General features: G+C 45.1%; 1 protein-coding gene across 4 annotated transcripts; it reads right to left on the bottom strand.

Moving 5' to 3' along the window:
- Positions 1-6517: 6517 nt before the first annotated feature.
- On the bottom strand, positions 6518-16858 carry LOC118229304 (protein-lysine 6-oxidase-like). 4 transcript variants are annotated; one of them, XM_035421157.1, is made up of 7 exons: positions 14878-16858; positions 14651-14759; positions 12457-12594; positions 11113-11269; positions 10607-10702; positions 8253-8373; positions 6518-7315 (listed from the first exon to the last, which is right to left on the bottom strand). In XM_035421157.1, the coding sequence occupies exons 1-6, from the start codon at positions 15830-15832 to the stop codon at positions 8254-8256; spliced, it is 1575 nt and encodes a 524-aa protein (XP_035277048.1). In that variant the 5' UTR covers positions 15833-16858; the 3' UTR covers positions 6518-7315; position 8253. The 4 variants fall into 4 exon arrangements, 3 of the variants coding, with proteins under 3 accessions (XP_035277048.1, XP_035277047.1, XP_035277049.1); XM_035421156.1 differs by having other exon boundaries at positions 8258-8373; XR_004765642.1 differs by lacking the exon at positions 6518-7315 and adding an exon at positions 9388-9567.
- Positions 16859-20051: the final 3193 nt, after the last annotated feature.

Below are 20051 nucleotides of genomic sequence, written 5' to 3'. Positions count from 1 at the left end.
TAAAGGAGATATATTATTGTTAGTACGTTTAGTCATAATCATGCGTCTCATAAAAAAAAGTTTTAATAATGTAAAACAACATGGTCAGGAGTTTGCTAGACCAGACCAACACACGCATAGCAAAACAAACACAACAACAAATGGCAGTAAAATTACCATATCAGGTATTACAAGTTTTATGCTATCCTATTGTTTGATGTCGATGTTAAATAAAACGCCTTTCAATACTTGAAGGCAATAAAATGGGAGGTCAGCCCTTAATTCCGTTAGGTGGTGCGTCAGCTCGTCAGCTGGTCCAAGGTCCACGGCAGCCATTGGCAGGTGGGCGGCGACTCTTAAGAAACTTCTTTGAAGTCGGGGTCAGAGGGGTCAGTAGGGGGTGCAGGGGGTGACACCATCAGACGGGGGTGACACCGAAATGACTGGCAATACATTGTTCAGTGTTTTGTGTAGCGACGGGTTGAAACAGCTAATTTCTCCGATGCAGTTTACTGGCGGTTTATTTAATTAGCGGTATGAATGTAACAAGAAGCGCTTTGTCGTTAGAATTTCTTGCCGCCGCTCCCAACCCCGGTCGACAACATCGGGTGACACCGACGGTCGACCGCACCTGTATAATAAAACAGGGCAAGTAGACAAGCCGGTACAGCTGCTGACACATTGGTCTTTCACAGGCTTTATGTGGCTAATTCAGACCAGCAGATGGGGCTACAGGACCAGGTGTGCTCTCTTAGTGTGACTGACCGTGGTTCTGGAATGGCTGGAGGGGAACTGTATTGTAATATGTGAACGATTCATTGCTGCTGTAACACTGAAAGAAATTATATCACAGTTCAGTACTTCATTACTGCTGTAACACTGAAAGAAATGATATCACAGTTCAATACTTCATTACTGCTGTAACATTGAAAGAAATGATATCACAGTTCAGTACTTTATTACTGCTGTAACATTGAAAGAAATGATATCACATTTCAATACTTCAAATAGTTGTTGGTGAATTGAAGTAAAAAGCTGACAACATTCCTACTGTTCTTTCAGTAATGAAGAGATGATTGTGCTCTGATTAACAAATAGAAGCATTTAACATTTTTAATAGATAAAATAGGCTGGGTAAATATTGTGTATTAGGGTATATTTATTTATGAATATAAATATAATATAAATGCAAATCTGTGTCAACTCCAAGTGTGTTTTTTTCATATGCAATGGCCAAATTTAGAGAAGTCCTAAACAGACTAACACACTGACAGACTGACTGACACACTGACAATCTGATTTACTGACTGACTGACTAGCTGACGAATCATGCACGTTGCAACTGTAGAATTGCATCTGTTTTGCTCCACAAACCCAATGATGACTCAGTCCATGTGGCAGACCAGTAAACTGTCTCACTTTGCTCAAAGTATTTATATATGCTTTAATTATTCAGCTTGTCAGACAGACCAGACAGCTGAGGGGGGTGGAGCCCATCTCAGGACTGTAAAACAGGAAGTAAAACTGCCTGAGGCCAAAAATAACACAATTAAATCTTCTGTCTATGGCTGCCCCCCCCACCCCCACCCCACCCCACCCCACCGCTTTCCGTCTCTCCCACCCTGACTGTGAAACTAAGAATAAAAACATGGTGCTGCGTGGCTCAGGGACGCCTTGCACGAGCCATGTTTGCTCAGGATTTGGTGAAGAAGACTCCCAAGCTTGTTTCTGTCCTGCTTCAGGTGCGTGTGAGGGTTAGGGTTAGGGTACGCATCTGGGTTAGGGTTAGGGTGCGTGTGAAGGTTAGGGTTTGGGTTAGGGTGCGTGTGAGGGTTAGGGTTAGGGTGCGCGTCTGGGTTAGGGTTAGGGTGCGTGTGAGGGTTAGGGTTTGGGTTAGGGTGCGTGTGAGGGTTATGGTTTGGGTTAGGGTGCGTGTGAGGGTTAGGGTTTGGGTTAGGGTGCATGTGAGGGTTAGGGTGAGGGTGCGTGTGAGGGTTAAGGTTAGGGTGTGTGTGAGGGTTAGGGTTTAGGTTAGGGTGCGTGTGAGGGTTAGAGTTAGGGTGCGCGTCTGGGCTAGGGTTAGGGTGCGTGTGAGGGTTAGGGTTTGGGTTTGGGTTAGGTTGAGTGTGAGGGTTAGGGTTTGGGTTAGGACAGAAGGACGGAGTGTAGCACAGTGGGTAAGGAACTGGGCTTGTAACCGAAAGGTTGCAGGTTCGATTCCCGGGTAGGACACTGCCGTTGTACCCTTGAGCAAGGTACTTAACCGAAATTGCTTCAGTATATATCCAGCTGTATAAATGGATATAAATGTAAAAAAAATAAATAAATAAATAAATGCTATGTAAAAGTTGTGTAAGTCGCTCTGGATAAAATGCCTGTATTGTAATGTATTGTAATGTAACGGGTTAGGGTGCATGTTAGGGTGAGGGTTTGGGTTAGGGTGCGTGTGAGGGTTAGGGTTTGGGTTAGGGTGCGTGTGAGGGTTAGGGTTAGGGTGCGTGTGATGGTTAGGGTTAGGGTGCGCATCTGGGTTAGGGTTAGGGTGCATGTGAGGGTTAGGGTGCGCGTCTGGGTTAGGGTTAGGGTGCGTGTGAGGGTTAGGGTGCGCGTCTGGGTTAGGGTTTGGGTTAGGGTGCATGTGAGGGTTAGGGTTAGGGTGCGCGTCTGGGTTAGGGTTAGGGTTAGGGTTAGGGTGCATGTGAGGCCAGTCTGCTCTGCCCAGGTAAACATGAATCTTTCCCAAATGTGAAGGGAAGGAACAGACACAAGAATTATCAGCTGCCTGTCCAATTCAATTAAATTCTAATAAAAACTAAAGATATGTAGAAATTAGGACATGGTCACAGGTCATGTACAGATGCTCCTTGAGCAGCAACCAAATTTCCCTCATTCATGACTTCCCACATTTGGAACTTTATGAATTGGCTGCCATACAAATCAAACAAAGATCAGGGGCATAATAGAACCTGTCTGTTTTCACTCAGTTTGGCAGTGAGAGGTCATTGATCTCCTGAAGTTTGGAATCTGACATTAACTACAGCTTCAGCTTTTATGGGGTGATATTCAGAGTCTGTGTTGTAGTTTTGGGGTGACACTTGGGGTCTGTGCTGTAGTTTTGGGGTGATACTCAGGGTCTGTGTTGTAGATTTGGGGTGATACTCAGGGTCTGTGTTGTAGTTTTGGGGTAATATTCAGGGTCTGTGTTGTAGTTTTGGGGTGATATTCAGGGTCTGTGTTGTAGTTTTGGGGTGATACTCGGGGTCTGTGTTGTAGTTTTGGGGTGATACTCAGGGTCTGTGCTGTAGTTTTCGGGTGATTCTCAGGGTCTGTGTTGTAGTTTTGGGGTGATACTCAGGGTCTGTGTTGTAGTTTTGGGGTGATACTCAAGGTCTGTGTTGTAGTTTTGGGGTGATACTCAGGGTCTGTGCTGTAGTTTTGGGGTGATACTCAAGGTCTGTCTTGTAGTTTTGGGGTGATACTCAGGGTCTGTGCTGTAGTTTTGGGGTGATACTCAGGGTCTGTGTTGTAGTTTTGGGGTGATACTTGGGGTCTGTGTTGTAGTTTTGGGGTGATACTCAGGGTCTGTGTTGTAGTTTTGGGGTGATACTCAAGGTCTGTGCTGTAGTTTTGGGGTAAAACCAAAGGCCTGTTGTTTTGGTTGGTTTGGCTTACAGCTGACCCCAGCTTGGCTTGCTTCCTCTGGACTAGCGTAGCTGTGGAATTTCTCTGTTACCTGCCATTTTGAGAGGAAAACCGAAGTGCCCAGCAGTCAGCCACACCCGACCCCCCCCCCCCACCCACATGCTCAGCAGCACACTCAGACAACACTCCTGAACAAACTCCCTGCCTGTTTTACCGGTGTGGCCTGCAGTAACAGCCCCGGCTCAGCAGCACCGCGGCACAAACACCCAGGGAAACTGCCTGCCAGACAGCCAGACAGCCAGAGAGAGAGCCAGGGAGAGAGCCAGAGAGAGAGCCAGAGAGCCAGAGAGAGAGGCAGAGAACCAGAGAGAGAGTCAGGGAGCCAGAGAGAGAGTCAGGGAGCCAGAGAGAGAGCCAGAGAGCCAGAGAGAGTCAGGGAGCCAGAGAGAGAGTCAGAGAGAGAGCCAGGGAGCCAGAGAGAGAGCCAGAGAGTCAGAGAGAGAGCCAGGGAGAGAGCCAGAGAGAGAGCCAGAGAGCCAGAGAGAGAGCCAGGGAGCCAGAGAGAGAGTCAGGGAGCCAGAGAGAGAGCCAGAGAGCCAGAGAGAGAGTCAGGGAGCCAGAGAGAGAGTCAGGGAGCCAGAGAGAGAGGCAGAGAGCCAGAGAGAGAGTCAGGGAGCCAGAGAGAGAGCCAGAGAGCCAGAGAGAGTCAGGGAGCCAGAGAGAGAGTCAGAGAGAGAGCCAGGGAGCCAGAGAGAGAGCCAGAGAGTCAGAGAGAGAGCCAGGGAGCCAGAGAGAGAGCTAGAGAGCCAGAGAGAGAGTCAGGGAGCCAGAGAGAGAGTCAGGGAGCCAGAGAGAGAGCCAGAGAGAGAGCCAGGGAGCCAGAGAGAGAGTCAGGGAGCCAGAAAGAGAGCCAGAGAGCCAGAGAGAGAGTCAGGGAGCCAGAAAGAGAGTCAGAGAGAGAGCCAGGGAGCCAGAGAGAGAGCCAGAGAGCCAGAGAGAGAGCCAGGGAGCCAGAGAGAGAGCCAGAGAGTCAGAGAGAGAGCCAGGGAGCCAGAGAGAGAGCTAGAGAGCCAGAGAGAGAGTCAGGGAGCCAGAGAGAGAGTCAGGGAGCCAGAGAGAGAGCCAGAGAGAGAGCCAGGGAGCCAGAGAGAGAGTCAGGGAGCCAGAAAGAGAGTCAGAGAGAGAGCCAGGGAGCCAGAGAGAGAGCCAGAGAGCCAGAGAGAGAGCCAGACAGCCAGAGAGAGAGCCAGAGAGAGAGCCAGACATCCAGAGAGAGAGCCAGAGAGAGAGCCAGGGAGCCAGAGAGCCTGAGAGCCAGACAGTCAGAGAGCCAGAGAGCTAGAGAGAGAGCCAGAGAGCCATAATTGATCAATTTCCTGGTTTTTAAATGTATTGAGCTGCATTATATCTTGATCATACCCAGGACAAGTAAAGCTGAACTGTCCCAGCAGCAGGGCAGCGTGTGCTGTTTTTAGGGTTTCCTTTGATTGGTTGCCAGGGGTACAGGACAGGCTAGTGTGCTAGACTAAATTTCAAACAAGCACGGGGTGGAGATGGCCACTGTGGGGCAGGTGGAAATTCCCAGACAGGCCAGGACATGGGGTTGGGGGGGTGGGGGGCTTCTGCTGCCCTCAATAACATGTGCGCTAAATCAGGCTCAGAAGCCATCTGTCAAGCAGCCCGTCTGTATTTATGTTCATTTTTAAACAGAACTATCGTCATTTCTTCTGTCATACACCTGCTATCCACTTCACTATTACATTAAACATACCTGTGTGTGTGTGTGTGGGGTAATGCACTGCATTTATATAGCGGTTTTATCCAAAGCACTTTACAATTGATGCCTCTCATTCTCACACACACACACACACACACACACACAAACGGTGAAAGGCTGCCGTGCAAGGTTGGGAGCTCGTTGGGAGCAGTTAGGGGTTAGGTGTCTTGCTCAGGTACACTTCGACACGCCCAGGGCGGGGGATCGAACCAGCAACCCTCCGACTGGCAGACAACCGCTCTTACCCCCTGAGCTGTGTTGCCCCCAGCTATGTGTGAGTGTGCGTATGTGTGCGTGTGTGTGCGTATGTGTGTGTGTCTGTGTGAGTGTCCATTCGTAGATGTGGTGGATGTATATAAATGTGTATATTTATGATGCATGCACTGTACAGTTACATGGTTGTTTACTATACATTATAGTGGAAGCATAATTAGAGTGTTAATACACAGTCAGTGTAAAGCTCCTTCCTGTCGTAAACATGACGGACAGCTTTACATCCTCAGCGCGCCGTTAACAAACACAGAATAACAGTGCTGATGCACTTCCTGTCCTCCTGTGGCAGCCCCTTCCACAGCATCCTGTGTGAATGTGACTCCTCCTGTGTGAATGTGACTCCTCCTGTGTGAATGTGAGTCCTGAGTGAATGTGAGTCCTCCTGTGTGAAAGTGACTCCTCCTGTGTGAATGTGACTCCTCCTGTGTGAATGTGAGTCCTCCTGTGTGAATGTGACTCCTCCTGTGTGAATGTGAGTCCTGAGTGAATGTGAGTCCTCCTGTGTGAATGTGACTCCTCCTGTGTGAATGTGAGTCCTGAGTGAATGTGACTCCTCCTGTGTGAATGTGAGTCCTGAGTGAATGTGAGTCCTCCTGTGTGAATGTGAGTCCTGAGTGAATGTGACTCCTCCTGTGTGAATGTGAGTCCTGAGTGAATGTGAGTCCTGAGTGAATGTGACTCCTCCTGTGTGAATGTGAGTCCTGAGTGAATGTGAGTCCTCCTGTGTGAATGTGAGTCCTGAGTGAATGCGACTCCTCCTGTGTGAATGTGAGTCCTCCTGTGTGAAAGTGACTCAGTCCAGCGGCATGCTGCTTTGGATCAGTACAGTCTTTTAGATCCTTTTTTATTTGCCTTCATTTTTATTGTGAAATCAGTGATAGAAAACCAGCCATCTTTCGTTCTACAAATCAGGTCAATATATTACATGTATAAAAAACACAGAAAAACAAAGATACTCCAAAAGGGATTTACATTAAAGGATTCAATGATTGTTTAACATTATGAATAGTGACTGTCACATAATTCATGGCTTCAGTTTGGTGTGTAAAGAAATTATTTTTTTACATCCTTACAGCACACATGCACAGATATACATCCCTATGAAACAGTTGTTCAGAATGTTTTGGGAATCATTCAGTTCTGAGTTTGACCTCTACTACACTCTAATACACCCAGGCATAATTTTTTCACATGTAAATTTTAAAAATATTCTACCACAGTAACTTTCTTTGTTAATTCCAATACTCTCAAAATGCTTTAAAGGCAACAAAACAAGGAATATCTGCCTTTATTAAATCAGGTAGTACCAGTAAGAAATGACAGCAACTGAGCAGCTAATCAGACATAGAAAAGAAAAGAGCTTGAGGGGAAGTGTTATGTTGCACTGAGGCAAAGAATATCACAGTCCACAGTCATTCAGCATTAACCTCTCACACAGCTCTTCTCTTTATTACGGTAGCGAAATTAATATGCAGCATAAATACATACACACTATTAAAAACAAAAGAACTAATAATGATCAAAGTCCTGAAGTTCAGGCAGTATGGAGCATGCAGGACTGGTGAGGAAAGGACTCCAGCTCCTCACCAGCGTGGAGGATGGCAGAGCTGAGAGTCTTACGGCTTATCAGGATGTTTCAAATTCCTGAGGATGCCGAAACGGAGAAGACATTAACGTACAGGCTATTCGTGCTAAGCTGCTATGCTATATAACATAGTGAGTACAGGCTATTCGTGCTTAGCTGCTATGCTATATAACATAGTGAGTACAGGCTATTTGTGCTTAGCTGCTATGCTATATAACATAGTGAGTACAGGCTATTCACGCTAAGCTGCTAGGCTATGTAACATAGTGAGTACAGGCTATTCGTGCTTAGCTGCTATGCTGTGTAACATAGTGAGTACAGGCTATTCGTGCTAAGCTGCTACGCTATGTAACTGAGTGTGTACAGGCTATTCACACTAAGCTGCTATGCTATGTAACATAGGGAGTACAGGCTATTCACACTAAGCTGCTATGCTATGTAACATAGAAAGTACAGGCTATTCATGCTAAGCTGCTATGCTATGTAACATAGTGAGTACAGGCTATTCGTGCTTAGCTGCTATGCTATATAATATAGTGAGTACAGGCTATTCACACTAAGCTGCTATGCTATGTAACATAGAAAGTACAGGCTATTCACGCTAAGCTGCTATGCTATGTAACGTAGTGAGTACAGGCTATTCGTGCTTAGCTGCTATGCCATGTAACATAGTTGGTACAGGCCATTCATGCTAAGCTGCTATGCTATGTACCATAGTGAGTACAGGCTATTCGTGCTTAGCTGCTGTGCTATGTAACATAGTGAGTACAGGCTATTCGTGCTTAGCTGCTATGCTATGTAACATAATGTGTACAGGCTATTGATGCTAAGCTGCTATGCTATGTAACATAATGTGTACAGGCTATTGATGCTAAGCTGCTATGCTATGTAACATAATGTGTACAGGCTATTGATGCTAAGCTGCTATGCTATGTAACATAATGTGTACAGGCTATTACTTACTAATCACAAAGCCCAGAAAAAAGGGTTGCACACCTCACCGTGTTATCCTGCAGTTGTGCGTTTGCACAAATGCACCTGTGTAGGTGATCTGACACCTCACCACGTTGTTGGAATAATCTGCCTCCTGCACCTGGAAACTGGGGTTCACTGTGACCTGTGAGAAGAGGGCAAGTGGTCAAACCCTCTGAACTATGAAGAACTGTTACTGCTGAAATAAATCTTACACACATTTATATAAATCTGACAGTAGCTGATATAAACCTTACACACAGATATAAGTCTTACACGCACTGATTGATAACTGGAAGAAACTCTGGGGGTTTTGAAAACCACACTTCATACAGTGTTATATACTATGTAGCTTGTAGGTAATCAGAGCACTAGGTGAAATTTAGTTTGGAGAATGGCAAGCATTGTTGGGCTAAATGGCCTGTTCACATCATTATGCTATGTTTTAATCTTACACACACTGATATAAATCTTACATACGCTGATATAAATCTTACACATGCTGATATAAATCTTACACTCACTGATATAAATCTTACACTCACTGATATAAATCTTACACTCACTGATATAAATCTTACACTCACTGATACAAATCTTTCACATGCTGATATAAATCTTACACACGCTGATATGTTTCACACACTGATATAAATCTTACACTCACTGATTTAAATCTTACACACGCTGATATGTTTCCCACACTGATATAAATCTTACACTCACTGATTTAAATCTTACACACGCTAATATATATCTTACACACATTTATATCAATGTTACACTTACTGTTATCTTACACATGTTGATATAAATGTTACATGCTGATATAAATGTTACACTTACTGTTATCTTATACACGCTGATATAAATGTTACACTTACTGTTATCTTACACATGCTGATATAAATGTTACATGCTGATATAAATGTTACACTTACTGTTATCTTACACACGTTGATATAAATGTTACATGCTGATATAAATGTTACACTTACTGTTATCTTATACACGCTGATATAAATGTTACACTTACTGTTATCTTACACATGCTGATATAAATGTTACACACACTGATATAAATGTTACATGCTGATATAAATGTTACACACTGATATAAATGTTACACCCTGCCTCTCAGTAGCTTCAGGGCCCTCACCTTCCTATAAAGGTCTCTAAATCTGGGTGGGACGAGGATGTGGTGAATGCAGCTGTAGACATTATAAACGGCACAGTCAATATTTACTGACGTCTCTCCAGACTCTCCTGGAGAGGCCACAATGGACACAGCATCTTTCTCCCCTGGGTGCGGATCTGAGGCCTGTCCTCACAAGTACAGCTGGGGCAGAGAAGACCAGCTTAGAGTGTTAAATGAGTATTCACCTCAGGCTACGCTCAGTCATGTTTCTGTAAGGAAGTAAAAGCTGGTGCTCCTAGTCGGACGCTGTAATAAACTGACCTGAGTGAGTGACCTAAGCAGGAATTAAACACATTGCATTGGTATGATGCATTCAGCAGACATTTTCCTTGCAACTAATTCTCAGGTTGGCCTTAAGATGTACATGGGGATGAATTTGCAGGTAGTTTTCCAACTAATGACTATGGCTTGGAACTACTGTATGACGGGCTATTATTGCTGGGACTCGTTGCATTTCTCTCTGCTGATCTCTGGATCTAGTGGTGTTTGCCTACCTCATGAATCTCTTAACTCATTAAAAGCATCTATCAAATGACTAAATTGTAATTGTTTGAAATATCAGAGTCATAGTGGTGTTACTGTGAGATAAATCTGATGGAGTCATAGTGGTGTTACTGTGAGATAAATGAAGTAGAGTCATAGAGGTGTTACTGTGAGATAAATGTGATTGAGTCATAGTGGTGTTACTGTAAGATAAATAAATTTAGTCATAGTGCTGTTACTGTGAGATAAATGCAGTAGAGTCATAGTGGTGTTACTGTGATAAATGCAGTAGAGACATAGTGGTGTTACTGTGAGATAAATGTGGTAGAGTCATAGAGGTGTTACTGTGATAAATCCAGTAGAGTCATAGAGGTGTTATTGTGAGATAAATGCAGTAGAGTCATAGAGGTGTTACTATGATAAATGCAGTAGAGTCATAGAGGTGTTACTGTGATAAATCTGGTAAAGCCATAGAGGTGTTACTGTGAGATAAATGCGGCAGAGTCATAGAGGTGTTACTGTGAGATAAATGCGGTAGAGTCATAGAGGTGTTACTGTGAGATAAATGCAGTAGAGTCATAGAGGTGTTACTGTGATAAATCTGGTAAAGCCATAGAGGTGTTACTGTGAGATAAATGCGGTAGAGTCATAGAGGTGTTACTGTGAGATAAATGTGGTAGAGTCATAGAGGTGTTACCTGAAGTATGTAGCTTCCAGGTGGCACATCAGTGATGTCGATCCACTGACAGTCAATGTTGGCATGGTAGATATCATAGCAACCAGGACTTAATCCCTGCCGTGACACACACACACACATTCATGCACACACACACACAATTTTTTAATTGAAGTAGCACAGAAGACTTCCATCACATTTAGAAGTGTCCTGTTATCTGAGAGTGCACAGGTATTTGCTTGTACCTGTACCAGTGATTATACCTGTGGGTGAGGTGCATGTGTAGGTGTTTTACCTGCTATTGAGTGGTGCAGGTGTTTATACCTGCTGGTGTAGGTGTTTTTACCAGCAGATGTAGGTGTTTATACCTCTGTGAGGTGCAGGTGTAGGTGTTCATACGTGTGTGAGGTGCAGGTTTAGGTGTTTATACCTGTGTGTGAGGTGCAGGTGTAGGTGTTTATACCTCTGCAAGGTACAGGTGTAGGTGTTTATACCTGTGTATGAGGTGCAGGTGTAGGTGTCTTTACCTGTGTGTGGGAGGTGCAGGCGTATCTCCGGCGAGTGCCTGGGTCACAGGCCGTGTCCTCCAGGCAGAAGCTGGCTTTGTGCCCCTCGGCCACCTTACGGCCGGAGGACTCCTCCAGCAGGTCATAGTCACTGAAGGCGTCCATGCTGTGGTAATGTCTGAGGCACAGGTGAAGAAATGGGAATACACCTGATATACAACACCTGTCCTTACGGGAATAGACCTGATATACAACACCTGTCCTTACGGGAATAAACCTGATATACAACAACTGTCCTTAAGGGAATAGACCTGACGTACAACACCTGTCCTTACGAGAATGAACCTGACGTACAACACCTGTCCTTACGGGAATAAACCTGATGTACAACACCTGTCCTTACGGGAATGAACCTGATGTACAACACCTGTCCTTACGGGAATAAACCTGATATACAACACCTGTCCTTACGGGAATAAACCTGATATACAACACCTGTCCTTACGGGAATAGACCTGACATACAACACCTGTCCTTACGGGAATAGACCTGACATACAACACCTGTCCTTACGGGAATAAACCTGACGTACAACACCTGTCCTTACGGGAATAAACCTGACGTACAACACCTGTCCTTACGGGAATAAACCTGATGTACAACACCTGCCCTTACGGGAATGAACCTGATATACAACACCTGTCCTTACGGGAATGAACCTGATGTACAACACCTGTCCTTACAGGGATAAACCTGACATACAACACCTGTTCTTACGGGAATGAACCTGATATACAACACCTGTCCTTTCCACATTACCCAGCAAGAATCTGAGCTCACTGAACTCTAACCAAGCTGATAAAATAATCTCTCTTTCACTTTCTTGTGGGTGTGCATCACAGCGGCTGTGTATATCAGCATGTGCATATATATTAAAAGGACTGTTTGTGTGTGCATGTGTGAATATAACAGGTACTGTGTATGGGTGAGTGTGATAGGGATTGTTTGTGTGTGCGTGTGCGTGTGAGCATGAGTGTTAGTGTGTGTGTGTGAGCATGAGCGTGTGTGCATGTGTGTGCATGTGTGAGCGTGAGCGTGTGTGTGTGCGTGTGTGTGAGCATGAGTGTGTGTGTGTTTGAGCGTGAGTGTGTATGTGTGTGTGTGAGCCTGAGTTTGTGTGTGGGTGTGTGTGTACGTGTGTGTGTGAGTGTGTGTGTGCCTGTGTGTGTGTGTGTGTGTGTGAGAGCATGAATGTGTGTGTGTGAGTGTGTGCGTGTGAGCGTGAGAGTGTGTGCGTGTGTGTGTGTATGTGAGTGTGTGTGTATGTGTGTATGTGAGTGTGTGTGTGTGTTTGTGCATACTCACTGGTGACAGCTGTGCCACTCCCACAGGTGTTGGGGTTTGAGTGGCAGGAAGTCAGCTGTTCCCTGGTTTTTAACTCTCTGAGGGAACCTGAGCAGAACCCGGTACTCCAGGTCACTGACCCCAGGCCGGTATGCAGACCTGGCAATAGATGGGAGGAGCTAACAATAGAGTACTCTTATTGTGAAAAAAACACTGACTCAGACTGGGAGGAGCTAACAATCAAGGACTCTTATTGTGATAAAATCATTGGCTCAGACCCTACAGGCCCATGCGTACCATAAACCATAAAAGAGTCCTGCAGTAATTTCTCCTTCAACACATTAACTAGAATATACCACTTCAGGAAAATGCTTTTCCAAGTTTCCCCTTTCAAGACTATCCATTTTTTTATTTCTGTATTTTATAAATTGCTTTAGATTTTCAGTTAATAAACTTTGGTTTATTTACCCTTGGTAATAATGTCATTGACTGTTTACTTATACACTAATATTGCAGCATTCTGACTATGACATGAGTAGCATATAAACCTTTTTCTGATAACCATAAACTGAATAAACTTGTGTCCCAGATATGAGTGACTGGTTCACAACATATGGGATATTCCTCTATTACACAGTATGGAGTCGTGTAAACACCTTATTCGGAATATTCCTCCAACTCAGAAATGTGCTTAGGTCTGTATTTTCCATTTTTCCCAGATGCTTAGGTCATGATTCACGCTCTATCTCACTGTCATGGTGAACACAAAAAGCTTACATTTCTGGAGCAGCTGTTAGACATGTCTCTCAGCTACGGAATACATGAATAAACTGTGATTTCAGCTGTGATATTTTTAAAAATTACTTCTGAGATGGATAGCCCTGTTACTTTGGCTATGTTTAGACTCACCTCTCATTAGCGGTATAGTCAGTGTTCAGACTTACTTCTCATTAGCGGTATAGTCAGTGTTTGTTATGTTCGTTAGTGTTCGTTAGTGTTTGTTATATTTGTTAGTGTTCATTAGTGTTTGTTAGTGTTCGTTATGTTCGTTACTGTTTTTATGTTTGTTAGTGTTCATTAGTGTTTGTTAGTGTTCATTATGTTTGTTTGTGTTCGTTAGTGTTTTTTTATGTTTATTAGTGTTCATTAGTGTGTGTTAGTGTTCATTATGTAAGTTTGTGTTCGTAATGGTATAGTTAGTCAGTAGGGAGACCAGGCATGCCCCTTAATGGGTTTGTGTGGGATACGCTTGTTACAATCGATACAGAAATATCAGCAGCTGCCCTAGTTCATATTGCTTATTCAGAACATGCCCATAGCCTGGTCACCGGGTATTACCTGAAACACCTGACTTTAGGAGAATTAGATCATCCTGAGCCTGACATAACAGAAATCAGATCTGCAGTTAGCCTGTGTGAGTTCACAGGCTGAACTACCATCAATACTGCACGTGGCAATGCTGCTTATTTACCACACAGTCAGCTTACAATACCGACAGCAGTTCAACATTAGATAACCTTACAGTAAACTATTTAGTCACAATGACCTGTGTTACAACATTTTTATAAGTGTCTTTGTGCTGGTCTTTTTTGGCACATGCTCATGATATATCAGTGCACTTACACTGGGAATGGTAGCGCGCTAAATTAAATAATTTATGGGGCGACATAGCTCAGGAGGTAAGACCGATTGTCTGGCAGTCGGAGGGTTGCCGGTTCAAACCCCGCCCTGGGTGTGTCGAAGTGTCCTTGAGCAAGACACCTAATCCCTAACTGCTCTGGTGAATGAGAGGCATCAATTGTAAAGCGCTTTGGATAAAACAGCTATATAAATGCAGTCCATTTACCATTTACCATTTACCAAATAAAGACAGCCACCTAGCAAGAAAGATTAGCCCGTTTTGTTATAAATAATAAACGGAAACAATCTTTCATGTGTTTCTGAGTAAAGTGAGATATTCTACCACTTACATTTCCTCCATTACGGTCCACCATGAGAATATTTTCCAGACCTTTTAAGAACAGTCAGAACCATAATAATATGATAAATACAATGCTATCATCAGTTGCGTGGTTGTTCTGTCACGCAAATGGTTAAAGTGTACGTGATGGTGATCTAAAACAGTTATAGACCAGACTTTAAAATTATATAATAAGGGAAGTAAATAACAAGTCATTCCTACTGCTGATGATCGACGGGAGAGCGCGAAATTTACCTGGCTAGACAGTTTTCCTCCGCTGCGCACCTGAGCGCGTACATCTGCACGCGCTGAATGTAAGTGGACGCTTGGATGTAGTAAGGATCGGGAACGAGGTCCGGCAGTCCTGCACGAGAACACGCATGTCACTATGCCAAACACAGAGAGTAGCATACAGCAATTTCAATCTCAAAGTTTATCGAGCAAAAAAAAACAATAAAAATATCAGTGTAATCTCTCTTTACCATGATGGTAGTACCCGGCGCCGTGCCCGGAGCCAGGCAGACGGTGTGTCCGCGCCGGAGTTCTTCTGTTATTCTCATAAACGTTGTAGAAAACCGTGTTTCTGTGATTTTTTGAAGAGTCGAGTGGATCGCGCTCTCCCTCCTGTACAGATGATGCAGTGTTGCTACTGCCAGTGCCATTCCGAGATATATCGTCCCTCAGTGCTCTAACTGGTGCAGAAACTTGCAACGGATTTGCCAGTGAGTTCCTATCTTCTTTACTGTCACGGAATGCCGATCTAGATCCCCCGGGAACAGTTGCCCGTCTGCCTACTCGTTCCTGCTTCCCATCACTGCCCACTGTCGGAGTGGTCCTGCCCAGCGCGAGAGCACTATCACGATCCCGAGCGTGCGTGTCTCCCGAGAATTCTACAGCCGCCTCTGCTGCCGTGAAATTCCTACTGGAGACAGTGCCGAACGCAACCTGAACGGCAACAGGGGACTCATCTGCTTCTTCGCGCTGTGGCGAAGTGAGAGGGTGACTGCGGCGCCTCGCGACCGATGCGCTGCGAGTGGCGATTATATACTGCCCAGGATCAACCCCCAAAACTACGGCATTAGAATCGGATATACTTGGCTGGACTCTTTTAGGACCCACAACGTTAGAACCAGTCACACTGGGTTCAGCAGCTCCTAAATTCAAATCTCTACCTCGAGAAGGACTTAACGGCGGAACAGACAGAAGGTGCCCGGTGCTTTCACGTTTAGCGCTCAGGTACACGCGGGAGGGCCTTCTTGTCTGCTCCGGTGGCCGATATTGGGAACCCGTGCTCAATAAACTGTACACGCGACCGTTGTTTTCCCACTGAATCCTTTGAGTCCATGGTCCGACCCGCTCGCGCGCATGTGGCTGCCCGTTGCTGAAATAAACGAAAAAATGCAGCAAGTACAGAACTATAGCCCCGAAATTAGCCATACCAGGTAAAAAATATCAACAGCATACAGAATTCTGCATTGTATCAAATCTGTCGATCGGATTGGTTTGCGCAAAAAGGACCAGGTTTGTTGCAGAAAAGAAAATATCGCGCTGACTTAATCTCCTTGTGCGCCTCTGCTGAACATCCCAGAGAGAAAGTGATGCTCTGACCTATAAAGGGAAATATTAACCTTAACTATTTCACCACCAAGTAGTTGAACATTTCGTTGGCATAGCAACAAAAAGCAGGATTTGGTTTTCCTACGCGACAGACTGCGTTTATTTTGAGGGCGCCTTTTACCAACTAATATTATTCATTATGTCCAACATGTCCAACAAAAATTCACATTGAGATCGTTGTTCCGGGGTAATTACAATGTTGTTATGAACATGTTAAACGAGGCTTATTATAGATGCTTAAACACTTTGATATATGTATAGGCATACGGATTTTAATATTCACGACTCAATAAGTGTTTTTCCCAGCATGAAATCATTTGTCCTGAATAGGAACTTCTTGGCAGCTATCAGCTTTTTGGTACATTTACGTTTTTTGTCCGTTTACTGGAGTAAACGGAACTGACTAAAATATTCTTTCCGGTCTGTGTAGAACATTCCTTTCTCTTTAAGTTTCCCGGTCTGTGTAGAACATTGCTTTCTCTATAAACTTTCCGGTCTGTGTTGAACATTCGTTTATCTGTTCGTAAAAACCGCCTGTTTGTACCTTCTCTCCTGTCAGAAGCTGTGCGTAGCATACAGTAATTATCCGTCCTTTTATTAATCCGGACGGAAACCTGATTGATCTATTAGCGAAGGAATGCTCGCGACACTAAAGTATAAAGATTGTACACTGCCACCACCTTACTGAGAATTGCAGTACAAAAACCAGTAATAAAATAATTAGGACAGACAGTCCACTGCTGCCACCTGCTGGGACGTTTCCGTCGTTGATCTGATGTGTGGAATGAGAGTGCTGTGTTGTGTGGAATGAGAGTGCTGTGCTGTGTTGTGTGGAATGAGAGTGCTGTGCTGTGTTGTGTGGAATGAGAGTGCTGTGCTGTGTTGTGTGGAATGAGAATGTTGTGTGGAATGAGAGTGCTGTGTTGTGTGGAATGAGAGTGCTGTGTTGTGTGGAATGAGAATGTTGTGTGGAATGAGAGTGCTGTGCTGTGTGGAATGAGAATGTTGTGTGGAATGAGAGTGCTGTGCTGTGTGGAATGAGAGTGCTGTGCTGTGTGGAATGAGAGTGCTGTGTTGTGTGGAATGAGAGTGCTGTGTTGTGTGGAATGAGAGTGCTGTGTTGTGTGGAATGAGAGTGCTGTGTTGTGTGGAATGAGAGTGCTGTGCTGTGTTGTGTGGAATGAGAATGTTGTGTGGAATGAGAGTGCTGTGTTGTGTGGAATGAGAGTGCTGTGTTGTGTGGAATGAGAGTGCTGTGTTGTGTGGAATGAGAGTGCTGTGTTGTGTGGAATGAGAGTGCTGTGTTGTGTGGAATGAGAGTGCTGTGTTGTGTGGAATGAGAGTGCTGTGCTGTGCTGTGTTGTGTGGAATGAGAGTGCTGTGTTGTGTGGAATGAGAGCGCTGTGCTGTGTTGTGTGGAATGAGAGTGCTGTGTTGTGTGGAATGAGAGTGCTGTGCTGTGTGGTATGGAATGAGAGTGCTGTGCTGTGTGGAATGAGAGTGCTGCGTTGTGGTGGAATGAGACTGCTGTGCTGTGTTGTGTGGAATGAGAGTGCTGTGCTGTGTTGTGTGGAATGAGAGTGCTGTGCTGTGTGGTATGGAATGAGAGTGCTGTGCTGTGTGGAATGAGAGTGCTGCGTTGTGGTGGAATGAGAGTGCTGTGCTGTGTTGTGTGGAATGAGAGTGCTGTGCTGTGTTGTGTGGAATGAGAGTGCTGTGTTGTGTGGAATGAGAGTGCTGTGCTGTGTTGTGTGGACTGAGAGTGCTGTGCTGTGCTGTGTGGAATGAGAGTGCTGTGTTGTGTGGAATGAGAGTGCTGTGCTGTGTTGTGTGGAATGAGAGTGCTGTGCTGTGTGGAATGAGAGTGCTGTGCTGTGTTGTGTGGAATGAGAGTGCTGTGCTGTGTTGTGTGGAATGAGAGTGCTGTGCTGTGTTGTGTGGAATGAGAGTGCTGTGTTGTGTGGAATGAGAGTGCTGTGCTGTGTTGTGTGGAATGAGAGTGCTGTGCTGTGTGGAATGAGAGTGCTGTGCTGTGTTGTGTGGAATGAGAGTGCTATGCTGTGTTGTGTGGAATGAGAGTGCTGTGCTGTGCTGTGTGGAATGAGAGTGCTGTGCTGTGTTGTGTGGAATGAGAGTGCTGTGTTGTGTGGAATGAGAGTGCTGTGCTGTGTTGTGTGGAATGAGAGTGCTGTGCTGTGTTGTGTGGAATGAGAGTGCTGTGTTGTGTGGAATGAGAGTGCTGTGTTGTGTGGAATGCGAGTGCTGTGCTGTGCGGAATGAGAGTGCTGTGTTGTGTGGAATGAGAGTGCTGTGCTGTGTGGAATGAGAGTGCTGTGCTGTGCGGAATGAGAGTGCTGTGTTGTGTGGAATGCGAGTGCTGTGCTGTGCGGAATGAGAGTGCTGTGTTGTGTGGAATGAGAGTGCTGTGCTGTGTGGAATGAGAGTGCTGTGCTGTGCGGAATGAGAGTGCTGTGTTGTGTGGAATGAGAGTGCCGTGCTGTGTTGTGTGGAATGAGAGTGCTGTGCTGTGTGGAATGAGAGTGCTGTGCTGTGCTGTGTGGAATGAGAGTGCTGTGCTGTGCTGTGTGGATTGAGAGTGCTGTGCTGTGTGGAATGAGAGTGCTGTGCTGTGTGGAATGAGAATGCTGTGTGGAATGAGAGTGCTGTGTTGTGTGGAATGAGAGTGCTGTGTTGTGTGGAATGAGAGTGCTGTGCTGTGTTGTGTGGACTGAGAGTGCTGTGCTGTGTGGAATGAGAGTGCTGTGTGGAATGAGAGTGCTGTGCTGTGTGGAATGAGAGTGCTGTGTGGAATGAGAGTGCTGTGCTGTGTGGAATGAGAGTGCTGTGTTGTGTGGAATGAGAGTGCTGTGCTGTGCTGTGTGGATTGAGAGTGCTGTGCTGTGTGGAATGAGAGTGCTGTGCTGTGTGGAATGAGAATGCTGTGTGGAATGAGAGTGCTGTGTTGTGTGGAATGAGAGTGCTGTGTTGTGTGGAATGAGAGTGCTGTGCTGTGCTGTGTGGATTGAGAGTGCTGTGCTGTGTGGAATGAGAGTGCTGTGCTGTGTGGAATGAGAATGCTGTGTGGAATGAGAGTGCTGTGTTGTGTGGAATGAGAGTGCTGTGCTGTGTTGTGTGGACTGAGAGTGCTGTGCTGTGCTGTGTGGAATGAGAGTGCTGTGTTGTGTGGAATGAGAGTGCTGTGTTGTGTGGAATGAGAGTGCTGTGTTGTGTGGAATGAGAGTGCTGTGCTGTGTGGAATGAGACTGCTGTGTGGAATGAGAGTGCTGTGTTGTGTGGAATGAGAGTGCTGTGTTGTGTGGAATGAGAGTGCTGTGCTGTGTTGTGTGGAATGAGAGTGCTGTGCTGTGCTGTGTGGAATGAGAGTGCTGTGCTGTGCTGTGTGGATTGAGAGTGCTGTGCTGTGTGGAATGAGAGTGCTGTGTTGTGTGGAATGAGAGTGCTGTGTTGTGTGGAATGAGAGTGCTGTGTTGTGTGGAATGAGAGTGCTGTGTTGTGGTGGCAGTCAATCTTATGCAGTAAAACATATCAAAGGCACCAATATGTAGTCTGAAAGTATTCAGTAATTTACATAAATGCTCTGGTGCAGTAGGTCTGCTTAAGCACATTCATGCTCAGATTAGTCTCCTTCAGTGGGAATGTGGCAGATGCCTTTAATTTTTAGGTGATTCCTTCATAGGATGTGGTCAATGGTTAAGAAGCTCAAATATTTTTCATTGTCATACTGTCTCAAATGATTTGACTTTGAATAGCTTTCATTCAAATCGCATTGTTCTGTAAAACCATATTCAGTATAGTGGTCCTTGACTCTAGTGTTAAGAGATGTCTTCCGGCAGCCTGAGGTGCTCTCCTTACAATTCTGTAAAACAATATACAGTAAATACATGCAAGACATGTTCTGTTCAACATATTGTCATAAGTATAAACATTCCAAATTTTATGCATGAAACACATTACAGTAACTGTGCTCCACTTGCAGTGTATGAGGTACAGTAATACCATGCAGATACGGATTGCTGCA

This window comes from Anguilla anguilla, chromosome 6 (assembly GCF_013347855.1).
Source record: "Anguilla anguilla isolate fAngAng1 chromosome 6, fAngAng1.pri, whole genome shotgun sequence".
Classification (NCBI taxonomy): domain Eukaryota; kingdom Metazoa; phylum Chordata; class Actinopteri; order Anguilliformes; family Anguillidae; genus Anguilla; species Anguilla anguilla.
The sequence above is the reverse complement of the archived record's forward strand: the minus strand, read 5'-3'. Positions and strand labels throughout refer to the sequence as shown.

What these genes read in the sequence shown, in the direction of transcription:
- LOC118229304 (XM_035421156.1), bottom strand. Translation starts at nt 15,832, where the DNA reads ATGGCTAATTTCGGGGCTATAGTTCTGTACTTGCTGCATTTTTTCGTT. An exon ending in GAGTGGCACAGCTGTCACCA is followed by an intron (nt 11,270 to 12,456) that starts GTGAGTATGCAC and finishes CCTGTGCCTCAG; the next exon opens with ACATTACCACAGCATGGACG. An exon ending in CTGGAAGCTACATACTTCAG is followed by an intron (nt 8,374 to 10,606) that starts GTAACACCTCTA and finishes CTCTTCTCACAG; the next exon opens with GTCACAGTGAACCCCAGTTT.